The sequence below is a fragment of the Lycorma delicatula genome, chromosome 10, assembly GCF_047948215.1.
Source record: "Lycorma delicatula isolate Av1 chromosome 10, ASM4794821v1, whole genome shotgun sequence".
NCBI lineage: Eukaryota > Metazoa > Arthropoda > Insecta > Hemiptera > Fulgoridae > Lycorma > Lycorma delicatula.
Window position 1 is genome coordinate 9,473,952 of NC_134464.1, and position 13,666 is coordinate 9,487,617.

The following is a 13,666-nucleotide window of genomic DNA, read 5'->3' on the forward strand; positions in this document are numbered from 1 at the left end:
AGGGTCATAACTAAAAATTTGAGGTGATGAAGAAAAACTGATTTCATTTTAAGATTCAGATAAAAAATAAATTCTAATTCACCTACTTCAAAATTATTTTTATTTTTTTTGCTGACCTCTGTAATTAATGTTTTATAGAAATATCTTACATACTGTAGTTCTCATTAATTGTGATATAACCAAAACAGAATTCAGCCTGTGAACCACTATAAAAATTAATATATTCATAGAACAGCATGTTAGGAAAAAAATTAATTAATCAGAAAGTAGCATACAAAGTTTATTTTTCTAAAATTAGCATAGAAATTAACAATTTATCACCTCCCTTAAATAACAGAGTTGCAAATCATTATTTCTTCATATTAATTCATTTTTAACCAATTTATTCACCATATTTATAAAAAAGAAAAATTTTATACTTCAATGTAAATCCAGTAAAACGTAATAAAAATAAATACCATTTTCAACAGTTGAAAAAGATCGCTGTCCAAAGATCATCAAATGAAATTATGACATTTCAAAATTTTTTATATTTATTCAAACATGAAGGATGAAAAATACAAGTTAGAGAACATAACCAATTTTTTTTTTTAGTATAAAAGTAAATAGATTCGTAGCATGTAAATATGAAAATTATTCAATAATTAAAGAGACAAATGGCAACAGCAGAAAAATTATTAAATAGAATAAACTGAAACTGTCATGTTCAAGTTGGCACCCCTGATGTAGAAAATATTGGCTGTTCAAAGAGAAGTTCCATTATAATCTCTTTTGATAATATCGAAATGTCAAGTCAGCTTGAAAAGCCTACTGCAGAACAGCATTCTGTGATATTTATTTTCTGGAAGTGTAAAATTGAAAATACACTTGCAAATGTTAAAAACAATATGGTAAAAAGCGTATTAAATGTGTGAACTTTTATAAGGGAATCTAACAGTTAACTAGGCAAAAACAAGTGTCACCAATTTTCATCCTAGTGGAATATCGGTGGAAGAGTTCTAACTGACACTTTGCAAAATCATAATGATTCTTTTTAAGACAAAGAAAACTTGGAAAATTTCTGAAATTTTAGTGAAAGTATCGTCACTGTCCACTCAATTATCTATAAGATGAATTACTGAAAAAAGTGTTCAAGATGGATTCAGAGACAGCAGACTCAAAATTAGACACCCGAATTCACATTTGTATGGAATTTAATGGTTTTCAGTGTCAGGTAATGCTTTTTCAAATCACCTAATAACTTGTGATGATCAGATTCATTATTTTGTCTCTAAAATCAAACATCAGAGTTCAACCACAGGAAAAATTTAACATCTACATGTCAACCAGTTAAATGATGTTAACAGTGTTCTGGGACTATTAACCCCCAATTTATTACAATTATTTGGAAGAACAGTGCATAATCAATAGCAAGTACATTGTGACATAATAGAAAATAAAGTGAAACCTGCAACAAAGGAGGAAACTTCCCAATTAGCTCTCAAAAAGCATAATTCTTCTGCATGATAACACCAATCTAAATGCCATTCAAAAGTTGGATCAAGAGGTGTTTTCAATCCACCTCACAATCCAACTTCACACCATCCGAATTTTTTTTTATTTGATCCACTCAAAAGAATTTTTACATGAAACTAAATCTGGCAACAACAAGCAGATCAAGAATGCAGTACAAGAACAGCTCAAACACCAAGGTGAACAATTCTTTACTACTGGAATAAGAAAGCTCACAGAAAGACAAGACAAGGCAAGTGCTTAAATATAGTATGGAATTATGTTGAAAAGTAGCATAAGTTTCATTGCCATTGAGCAAATAATAATTTTTCTACAGTCAACTGTCTGGTTAATTATAACGACCCTTGTAAGTTAGTTGCCTGAAAAGAATCTGCCAACTGTTACGCTCCCTTCCCCATTATGTAATAATAATAATAAATTAAAATAACTTCTAACAAATATTCTACTTAACAACTACTGTAATATTTAATTTGTAATACTGAATTTGATATAAATACCATTACTCATATCTCTGCAAGTTGTAGTTGCAGACTTTGTTTTTATAAAAAAAATAAAAAATTAACAATTATAACACCTGAATTTGATTTTTAGTAAATCCATTTAATATACAATGATCCTCCAAAATTTGAAACATTCTGGTTGTAGGTTTTATGAGATAATTGGTCAAAAATTTTGGAATCGGAACACTAAAGACAAACTTTTTCAAAATTTATCTCTAACTGAAATAAAGCTGACAATATGTTTTTAAGGCAATCATTAAATGTTAAACTGAGGTTGCATAATTTTTTATGTATATTTCATTGAAATTTTGACAATTCATTTCAAAGATATTTAACCATAAATTTGACATGAATTTAATCAAACAGAAAATTATTTAAAAACCAAAATGAAATTAATGGATAATATACTACAGGATGATAAAGTAATAAAATTATTATTATTATTAAGATAGTAATAAATTATTTTTAATATAAATTTAAAAAAATTATTCAATGTAAAATTTAAATCAAAGAATTTTTTTTCAAAAATATAATTTACTACCTATAATTTTTTCAAGTTTTATATAATTTAAAATAACAATTAATTTATTAGTTTAAATTTAATAGTATTATTCTCCTTAAGAGACTATTACGGAGTTAAACTTATTTGTGGAATATAGATGAAACAAATGTTATACTCATAAGAGATTTTCATGTGTTTTATTTTCTCAAGTAATATAAAAATTCCTACAAGTAGGTAAGAAGGGTGTCTTTTTCTTTTATTATGTAATGTAATAACTGGCAAATTAAAAATCACAAAGTTCTCATAAAGTGTGGTACAATCAAAACAAAACAATTCAGACTGTGAACAGCCGTAAAATATAAGTATAATCACAGAACTCATGTGCTAAACTTAAAAACTAAAATCAAAGTTAAAAAAATAAAAATCTTCACTGAATCGTCAAGCTATTATCAAAAGCCGATAAATACCAGTACCCCATTAAAGGAAACTTAAACAATGCTATTATTTATTATACTTAAACATTGCTGTTAAAGCAATTATCTTTACTTCACATCCATATTACTTCCTGGGCAACACTGGTTCTAATTCATTGATGATTATTTAATTTATTTGGCTTTTTTTTGACGTATTATATGAAAACTTTGCATTAAATGCATTACATCTGATGAACAATGATTCTGAATTACATGAATTCATTGCAAGGAAAGAAATTTAGTTTGAAAATAATTAAAGGTAAAATTACATGATGAAATGTGACAAACTGGAGAATAATAAGTAATTCAAATTTAAAATAGGTCAATATAATGCGACTTACCACAGGTTATAGAATTTTGCTATTTAGGAAAAAATTAGAAAGGATGAATGTAGGTATCAAAAGCAAACTGGCACAACCAAGGTGATATTTTGTGGCAGTCAACTGTAATCTAACGCATAAGATTAAAAAGATTTTCTAAAAAAATCTGCAAAGGATATAATACTTAATGGTAGCGTAACAAGTTAGGAAATGCAAAAGGAAAAGAACAGAGGCCATTACAATGTGATGTTACATGAGGATGTTAAAAATCAGACGGATTGATAAAATACAAAATTAAGAAGTCTTACGATGAATAGTACAGTTCATGGAAGAGATAATCTAGGTTGGCAGGTTAAATATTAAGGTGACCACACTTAGTAAATATTTAAATATTTCACGTCAGGGAAAAGTGCAGAGCACAAAAACTGTGCATAAGAAATGTCTGGAATATATCCAACAGAGAGCTGAAATTATACAGCTTAATAATTATGTTGAGGATAAAAGATTAATACAGAATAAAAGGAACAAAGAATCATAGAATAAAACTAACAAACCGGCAAAATTATTAATGACTCAATCCTATTCACATATAGACTTTCAACTGACATTTCACGATGTAAATTAACCACCAATAAAAACAAAATATGATATTGCATGTTATAAACTGCGTTTGTTAAATAAGAAAGTGTTTTCAGATTTACATATTATCTTCAGATATAAACATAAAGAACCTCTGTACAGACCAAAATGGAAGTAATGAAAAGGTCACTTTAGTATTTTATATACAAACTACGTAAATACATACATTATTCACTGCAAATTTCTTTTTTCAATTTTTCCTTATTTGATTCCCAGCTTTTGTTATTTAACCTCAAATAACCATTTATTAATAATATTAAACAAATTTTGTATGTGAAAAAAAAATGTTGTCACTCCTTTATATTTCATAACAATGTTTATTATGTTTTTGGCCCAAACAAAAGAACAGTTAGTTGCTTTAGCAAGATTGTAAGATTACATTAACAAGTTTTACTGTATTTAATTTAAATCATATAATACACATAAAAATAGTTCCATACATATTTTCAGTATGCACACCATGAAAACACAATAAAAATAAACCTTAATTTCATCCTATTTTCTAATAATGCATAATACTAAATAAATCAAAAGTAAATACATACAGCCCATAATTCTTTAACTTCATCTGAAGCTTGTTTCATAGTAATGTTCCGTCCTCTTTCTTCTTCTTGTCTTCTATGTTCAAGCATTAAAAAGTAATATCCATTACGTGGTGGTTGTTTCTTCTTTTTTGGTCCCATATTTACAAATTATATCTAACCTGTAATTTTTTTACAATTTTTAAATTACTTTTAACCGCCACAATTACTACATTTTAACATTAAAACTAAATTTCAAGAAAGTAAATAATACTGACACAAAGAATAACAGATGGTAATGATGATGGTATTAAGAAAGTAAAGATACAAAAGAAACATGATTTCTAATCTAATAAAGGTAAATAACATCCAACATCTATGAATCTATTATATTAAATGAATGTCTAAATTACAATATAGATACAAACAAATTTGTATATGTAAATAAAAAGCTGTGAACAGAAATTTTTTAAATGTTAAACCCTGCACTCAATAATAAAATGAAAATAGAATGAATTTGTGGTAACAGAAACTACCAATAATTCACTCAAGTTTACACCTGAAATGTTTTTACCATGATAAGTCCTTTCACAACAAATCATTTTGTAAAAGACACAGGACATGTGAAGGACGCGCTGCTACTGCAGATCTGTAATAAGTTTTTATATATATGAAAATACCATTAATATATAGCAGACAAGATTTCTTGGATTAGCATTCCTTACTATTTACTTTGTATCACTCAATGCAGTTTTTCTGAGTCTCAAGGGTAATATCAGCATTTATGGTATTTCTTTGGATGAAAATTCAATATAAACGGTCCTTATGTCCAAGAAGACAGTGTCATCTTCTTTCATGTTTATGTTTATACTGTTACATCACAAGATATTTATTCATTTACACATCACTTATTTTTCAAGTGTATTCCAGTATAACTTAAGGGAACATATCATAACTTGTTTTCACATTCTGAAGATATTAACTTTGTCAGTCAGCAACTAACTATAATTGTGAAGTTATAAATGACATTTAAGTTTTGCTCAAAAAATATTTTGCCTTTAGTATAATAAATTTCTTAAAGGATTGAGCAGTGCAGTTGTTAAAACTTCAATATGTCTATAAACACTAAATAATTCTAAAAATTCAAATATAAAAGAATTTTATTCTTCTACTTCTACCATATAGAAAACCTGTCATCAGAGATGACAGGCTACTATTTTCTCATTTTCAACTAGTATAAAAATAAAGTATACAATGCAGTATTTGAAGAAAACATAAAAGAGAATTCTGATATTGTTTCTTGAGAAAGTCCTTTAAGAAAGCTAAACAATTTTAAGAAATAAAAAATTAGAGTTATTAAATTCTAATGATGTATAATTTGAAGAACAAATCAGAGGAGTATTATTCTCAAGCAACAAAAAAGAAAAATTAATTAAAACTATATTTAAACTTCATTCTAAATTTTTTATTTTAATAACTAAAAATTTTTAAATTTGCAACAAATATAAATATTTAGAATAGTTTTTATCCAATCTGCTACGGAGTGCTTGTAAAAACTTTCATTAACTTTTCAATATCAACAAAAGAATTAAACAAAATTATGATTTTAAACACAAGATTATAGTAAACTGAAATATTGAAAGATCAAACTGTATGATGCAGCAGTTACACAAAGCTAATGATCTAGACTTAGCCACAAGAGTGTGGAAGCTTCGAGACCACTTTTTTTTTATTTAGTGGAATTTTTTTTCAATTAAATAACATATATGTTGCAATCACTTCAACTTGTGAACAATAAGTGACCCCCTGGCCCAATGAGATGGAGGATGAAATGTACAACATGTAAATGAAGTGTAATCATGAACATACTCAGACCGACCATTCCTGAAATGTGTGGTTAATTTAACCCCAACCGCTAAAGTACCCATACACTGGAATCTGTATAGTGGAAAATGTATTTTTTTCATTTTTGGGGAAAATTTTTTATTTTGTCAAGTATATTATAAGAACATACAAGTGAGACTAAAAAACTTCCTGCAGCCTATGGTTTGTAAAAATAAAATTCATTAAATCAGTACTAAAAATATATCTGATAAACTAAATTTTATCCTAGAATTTTTTAGAAAAAACTGATGCAACCTCACTAATGTAGGTAAATGAGTTTGTGACAGTACAATTCATAGTCCAGTGTTTGACGGTTTTTCGCTCAGAATTCTTTCAGACAAAACCAATTGATGTGAAATTTGGACAGTAATTAAGAAATAGCTCAAGAAACAAAAGTTATATAGCGCTGATGTGTGCGTTTACCCTGGGTGTGGAAATTATTACATTTAAAATAACCACAGAAATCGATGGAGAAATATATTTCTAAGCAAAAAATGTTCTATAAAAGTTTTTTGTAGGGTCAATACTTGAAAAGTACTTGAGTAGAGTACTTGAAAAGTACTTGAGTAGAGTACTTGAAAAGACTACAAAACACTTACATCTATAATTTTAACCATTTTTTCATAAGGGGTGGTTAAGTGTTGAAACAATGCAATAAATCATAAATTATATTATAGACAATAAAGGGATGCATTGTAAACGCACCATTAAAACATTTCAATCTATTGAAAATTTTTTTTTTTTAAATTTCATCATAAGGGGTGGTTTCTAAGGACTGAAACGTAGTAAATCATAAATTATATTCCGCAACATAAAAGAATGTTTATTCTACATATGTAAACATGATTTCCATCTATGAAACGTTTAAATCAGGTTTTTGAATTTATTTTTAACAAGGGGTAGTTTTCACCCCAAAAAAACAAAAAGCACACATATAACTTTTGAAGCAGAGGATTTGATAAGCTTAATTACAAATTTTTATGATTTTTCATGAAAACTGATGTTGTGCGAAAGAATTCTGAGGTAATACTATTTTTACTGTCAAACACTGGACCGTCAATAATACTGCAAATTAGCAATTTATGGCTAATTCTTATTAGTAAGTCTTTAATAAAAACGGCTATGATGGTAGAAATAGGTAAATAATAAGATCAGATTAAAAGTGTGTATATTGTTGTTCATCTACAACTAAGCCCTAGTCTCAAGGAGGAAACTAAATTCAAGGAATTAGAGACACAGCTCTGTATGTCCACGGGCAACATCTGACAACATATGTAGATAGCTGTAATCTTGAATGTTATGGGAAATCATAAAAATACTTTGAAATGATAGGGGTAGTGATAGCTTCACCATTTAGGACATGCAAGAAGGTTGTAGTTTCAAACCCTGGGCAGGCTCTTTATGGGTCATCTCGTGTTTCATTCATACTTTGCGAGTGGTTTTCTCTACAGGCAAAATTTAGGCTTTTATACCCTGTAACAGACAATCCTATGTTGGCTTACACCCCTGTGGTCAATTGGTCAATGATAGAACAGTCCTGCTTTGCACAGTGAATCGGCTAGTATCAGGAAACATAGGGTTGATCGTGCTCAAAACCTATGGTAGGTCCAAACTTGGTCCACTTCCAACAAAAATCTGATAGGTAGCAGATTCCTTATGAGCAGGTAAACTACTCCAATCAAAGTTTGGATTAAATGGTTCCTTTTACTTTTTTTATCTTTCATCTTTGTTCAGGTACAATAGGAATTGAGTCTGCATTGTTCTTATGCTGCCTTATTCTACTAGTTGGAAACAGCTCTAAACCATTACTCATCAGCAAATGGAACAAAAACTTAAACTAGCAGCTGAGATAACCACTGGGTAAAACTAGCCATACTCTTCCGCATCTACCAAAATATAAAACTTACACTGTGGGCCAAAGTCAGAGTTCCACCAAATACTGTGACATGACTTTTTCCCAATTTTGTTTTATGAATTCCATGTTCAAATGAAATTTATTAGCACAATGTAAAAATGTTAATAGTGATGAATACAGATAAAAATATTGTTTGTTTTAATGGTGCAATTTAACCCTTTTAACGGTTTGGTTATGCAGGTAACTGTGACCCCTACTTGTGTGGATTTTGTTTAAATAAAAGTACAGAAATAAGCATGTTAGTTGAATTTACTTTATTTAACTTCTACTACAGATATGTGTATAATAGTTCAAACTTAAATAGTAAACATTCTAGAATATTGATTAATAAATGTTTTAGCATGAAAAATACAGTTAGCTTCAAAGGTTATGTTAGTATGATAGATCTCAAAACCTGGATCCATATACAACCCAGCAAACTTAAACCCCAAGTTATTATTACCAGTGACTTGTAATGCATTCCCACAGAATAAATCGGTCATTCTATTAAAGATTTCATCTTGTAGGTCTACTGCATCACCAGAACCATTATGCATTATACTACCAAATTCATCCTCATCATCAGTCTCATCTAATGTAACAATATCTAAATGTTCAGCACATTTCTCTAAAGAAATCAGAGTCTGATGCTAAGTCATCTAATAACCTTGCTACTTCATTAACAATCACATAAGCACTATTTTCTGCCATGTATGAACTATTTACTTTCTACAAAAAATATCCCTAAAACACAAATTAAAAACTACAAACACAAAAAAAATACGGTAAAGAAAGAAAACTCATATTCTAAACGATGTTTTTAAAATCACATTTGGAAAAAGAAAACATTACATAAACACAACATTACTAAAAAAACAAAATAAATTACATTACCAAAAGAAAACATGCTGTAAACACAATTTTTTTATAACAAAAATTGTGAAAATGTATGTAAACTGAACAACATTGAACGACGCAGCAGAAATCAGAATGACAGGAGCATGGTGAGATGAACGGGCTACAGTAAAGGAATGTTCAAAACAGCTGTTTCTCTTCAGCAATTGTTACAAAAATTAAGCCTATGAGTAACATTTTATAGCCTAATGATGCAATTCCCTTATATTACAAAATAAACTGAGTAAGTCATTTTACACAGCAAAACATGAAGCATACTATTACGGGAAAACACAGTGGGACTGAATTTTCGTAATAGTATGGCAAAACGAATCTAAAGGTTAAGCCTGCAGCACATTAGAGAGATAATTTAATGCGGCTGATTACTGGTGGCGTACTACAACTGATCATCCAACAAGTAACCAACAATGACACATACAACTGATATCATCAGTCACTACCAATAGTGTTCATTTTGTTTGTGTTTTTGTTCCAAACAATTATTTAATGTTGTTGCAACTTATTGAAATGGATGTTATTCATATCATATGCATTTGTGATGCTTTGCAGTGATATCAAATGAAAAGAAAATATTGGGTTCACCCTTAAAATAACAGAAGGCTAAAAATTGCTCAATTCCATACCTTATATGGAGAACTAAGGTCACAACCAGATAAATTCTTTCAGAATTATAGAATGTCTCTTGAAGGACTTCTATATCAGATAAAATACCATAATGCTAAGAAACAAAATTTAGAAGCGCTACATGACCAGAGGAGGGAATATCAGTTACTTTAAGGTAAGAAATGAACACAAGAAGTAAAGCAAATTATTTATTAACAAAAAACAAATAAACAATAATTTTTTATACATAAAATGAATGTTTTATACATAATATTGAAATTTTAGTAATAATTTTCTTTTACTTATACAAAACATGTTGGTACTTGTTTAATTAAAAACATCATTTATTTCTTCTTGCTCAGTGTGGACTGATTCGCTTGATCGTCTATTACTTGAATCTCCTTCTTGAACAATGGGATAATAAGCATTATTTTGTTCATATGTACTGATAGTACAAGAGCTTACTGTAGTGTAAGCACGTGGATTTGGATGTATTGGTGGGGCACATTCTGCATGTACGGAGAGTTTGCTATTGAGAAACTCAATAAATTTGTAATTTGAAATTCTGCCTTTCAGACATAGTTCTCATTTCCAGTTTTAATGATAGAAGAAAATTTTTGTTGCGATCGTCAGCGAGTGTGTTTTAGTCATTCACAGAGTTAATCAAAGCCTCCTGGAAAACTGTCAATTTAGGTTTACTTCTTTTGAGACATTAGTGACCGTTTGTGATTGTTACGCTCATTCCTTGTACCTCATTGTAGGAGTCTGTTAGTAATTCTGACTAACTATATATAATTCTGATGTAATTATATGTTACTATCTGTTATGAGCGATTCAGCTAGCAAAAGCAAACTGATGTTATCATTATTATCAGCATCCATTGGTAAGCTTATTTCACTAGAATCTTCAGGCTCCTGAATGTTGCTTAAAATGGGACAACCTTCTTTTGTTTGTTTAAAAACATTAGCATCTCGATGTAAGGGGGTTTTCCTTTTTTCAGAACTGCACTTCCAGTCTTTATTACTCCTTGTCTTTCCTCTCCTACATAGTTATCACTTAACTGTATCCATTTCTTCAGTAAGTTGACTATAAAGAAAAGAAAGTAACATTTATCTGGTTTCAAATATAAGAAATAAAATATAAATGTTAAATTTATTATAAGCATATCACTGGAATTTCAATTTTTTATCATAATTTATGCCTATTTTTCCAGGTATTTAGCCAGGGTTATGGAATGAATTTTAATACTTTATCACATGATTATTTTAGTCGGGAAATCAATGGTAGCATATATAATTGGAGAAAGATGCGTAGTTTTGTCATTTTATGGAATGCCCTACAGCAAAATGAAATGCCACAGCCTACAATATCACTTTGGCTCGATATTGCAGGGAATTATTTTTAAAAAAACAAATTTCCCACATTGCATTGACAGTGTTGATGGTAAACACATATGGATTGCCAACCACATGCTCCCAGCATAGTGGATCTAATCATTCAAACTACAAAAAGTTTTTTTCATTGATCTGTTGGGTCTGGCTAGACCCTAATCTTGTTTTATTGCAATCGACATTGGCTCTTACAGTAGGGAACCTGACTGCCTCTTCAGAAACTCAAGTGTGGGGAAAAAATATATCGGCAACAACTGAATCTTCCATTTAATAAAAATCTACCAAACACCAGTGATCAACCTTTGCCATTCATTATGATCAGTGACAAAGCCTTTGGTCTCACATCAGAAATCTGATTCAACCTTTCACAACAAGAATAAGGAAAAACACATTTTCAAGTACCGTAATTCCAGAGCACAAAGGTATGTTGAATAAAAATTTGGTGCATTGTGCAATAAATTGAGAACTCTGCATGCTGCTATTATCATGGAATCCAATTTTACAATTAATATAGTAAAACCAACCTGCATTCTTCATAACTATATTCAAAGGCAAGATGGTCATAATTTTAAAGATGAACTGTCCTCGTGTAACTTGGAAGCACCTCCAGACATGCCAGAGCCATGAACACGAGATAAATTAAAAAATTATTTCATGAAAGAAGACAAGGTTCCATGGCATGATATAGATATAGCTTGGCAATAATGAATAGTTAAGTGGTTTAATATGTTACAAAGACTACTTACAGTAACGCTAACAAATAAATAAATATGTAACAAATACCATAAATAATAATATATCATAAAATATAAAGGTTTAAATTATAACAATACTCACTTGTTTCTTCCCTTTTTTTCTGAAAATTTATTTCAATTCTCATTCATTACTTCAGCAATTTCAACACACAACTGCCTCTTCACCATTCTATCACTATAAGATTTTTCTGAGATAACTCACAAACAAACTCTACTTTGCGCTTCTACAATAAATCTTTCCGTGTGTCAATCATTTCAGAATGTTTCAGTTTAATATTAAAAAAATATTTTTAATAACTGCAAATAGATTAATAATTAAAAAATAAGCAATTTTAGTAAAATATTACATAAAATTTTATTTACAACAAACAACATTGGAAATCACAACTATGTGCACCAACTGTTCAGTACAGTATGGCGCATTCCTGAACAAAACCATGAGTTGGTATTTTTGCCAACGTGCCATCAGAACAAACATCCTTTTGGGCCAAAACCAAACAAGAACCTTCAACGACATAGTTGGAAGTTGCGCTCAACAAACTGACGCATCATTAGTTTAGTGTGGCATCCCAACCCCAATGGGAGGTGGGTCTCTTCCCCTACGGGGAAGACACCCACCATATGACATTACCAGTCACCATACCACCCCCTCTGTTCCAAGCCCTGAGGGGCTTTACCGGAGGTCATCTTTAGACCCTCTTAACTGATTACATCTCACAGTCATCAGCCACGCCTCGGTCAGGATGCCACTGATGTAAATGCTTCGGCAGGCATTTGCATCAGTAAAATACAGATCAAATTTCACCTTCACGTAAGCTTCAAACAGACATCTTCACATCCAACCTAACATGAATCCCTCAAATTAACTGACCGGAACTGCGAACCCCGCGCCTAGTAAACATTTGACAACACCGTTTGTGACTATGAATGCCTCAGAAAATGAACGAGTTTAAAGTTAAATCAGTGCTACAATGATACCAATGAAAATGATGTTTTACGCAACATAGAAATTCAGACCTACACCCAATTAAGTTGACCAATTAAGGTCACCTAAAAGGGGAACGCAACCTCATTCCGGTCCACGCAGGAGCCGGGGACAAACCCCCGAACCCCCATCCGGTCCCATCATGGTGTCTCGCGTGGTATTGCCAAGTCACGATCATGACCACCACCGGCGGAGGAAGCCACGCCCCCGGAGCACGAGCTAACATACCCCGGCGTCGCGGCCACCCCCACCAGCGGAATCACAAACAATACCAATATAACCGTGGGACGATGCCAATGCGCCTACCTCCTACCATTCCAATGCCTAAGTCGGAACCCTAGCCACCAGGGATCCTACCACGATCGAGTACCTCGATTAAACTCTCTCTGCAGACCTGCATGCCACAAGAGCGCGAAGTAAACCAGCCACATAGACCACTCCTCACGGATCATCCAGTTTATATGGAGATACAGAAAGGAATATATTCTCTCAACTTCCCTAACAGCTCGTCTACGTTCGACCTCGTATCGGAGACAGACGTAGAGGACGTGGTCCACTGTAACATCAGTCCCGCAATCCGGGTATTGACTCGAATCCACCAAACGAAATATAGCCAAACCGCCCGAAAGGCACCATGCCCGGAAAGAAACTGTACGATATACCGATTGGGGGAGACCCATCCAATCGCGCCTAAATCAGACACTATAGGAAATATACCATGCGTGTAGAGACCTGTGGGGGATTCGTCTCACCTGACCTGCCAAGACGCAAG

General features: G+C 31.2%; 1 protein-coding gene across 3 annotated transcripts in view; it reads right to left on the reverse strand.

Moving 5' to 3' along the window:
- Window positions 1-13,666, reverse strand: part of mael (germ-plasm component protein maelstrom) — a 73,717-nt gene that overhangs the window by 42,613 nt on the left and 17,438 nt on the right. For 2 of the 3 annotated variants that reach the window (XM_075377543.1, XM_075377542.1), the window contains exon 2: window positions 4,492-4,649. In XM_075377543.1, the coding sequence (XP_075233658.1) occupies window positions 4,492-4,629 (138 nt within the window). In that variant the 5' untranslated portion in view covers window positions 4,630-4,649. Of the gene's footprint in view, window positions 1-4,491; window positions 4,650-11,991; window positions 12,207-13,666 lie in introns of all 3 variants that reach the window. The other variant, XM_075377544.1, reaches the window with a different exon arrangement.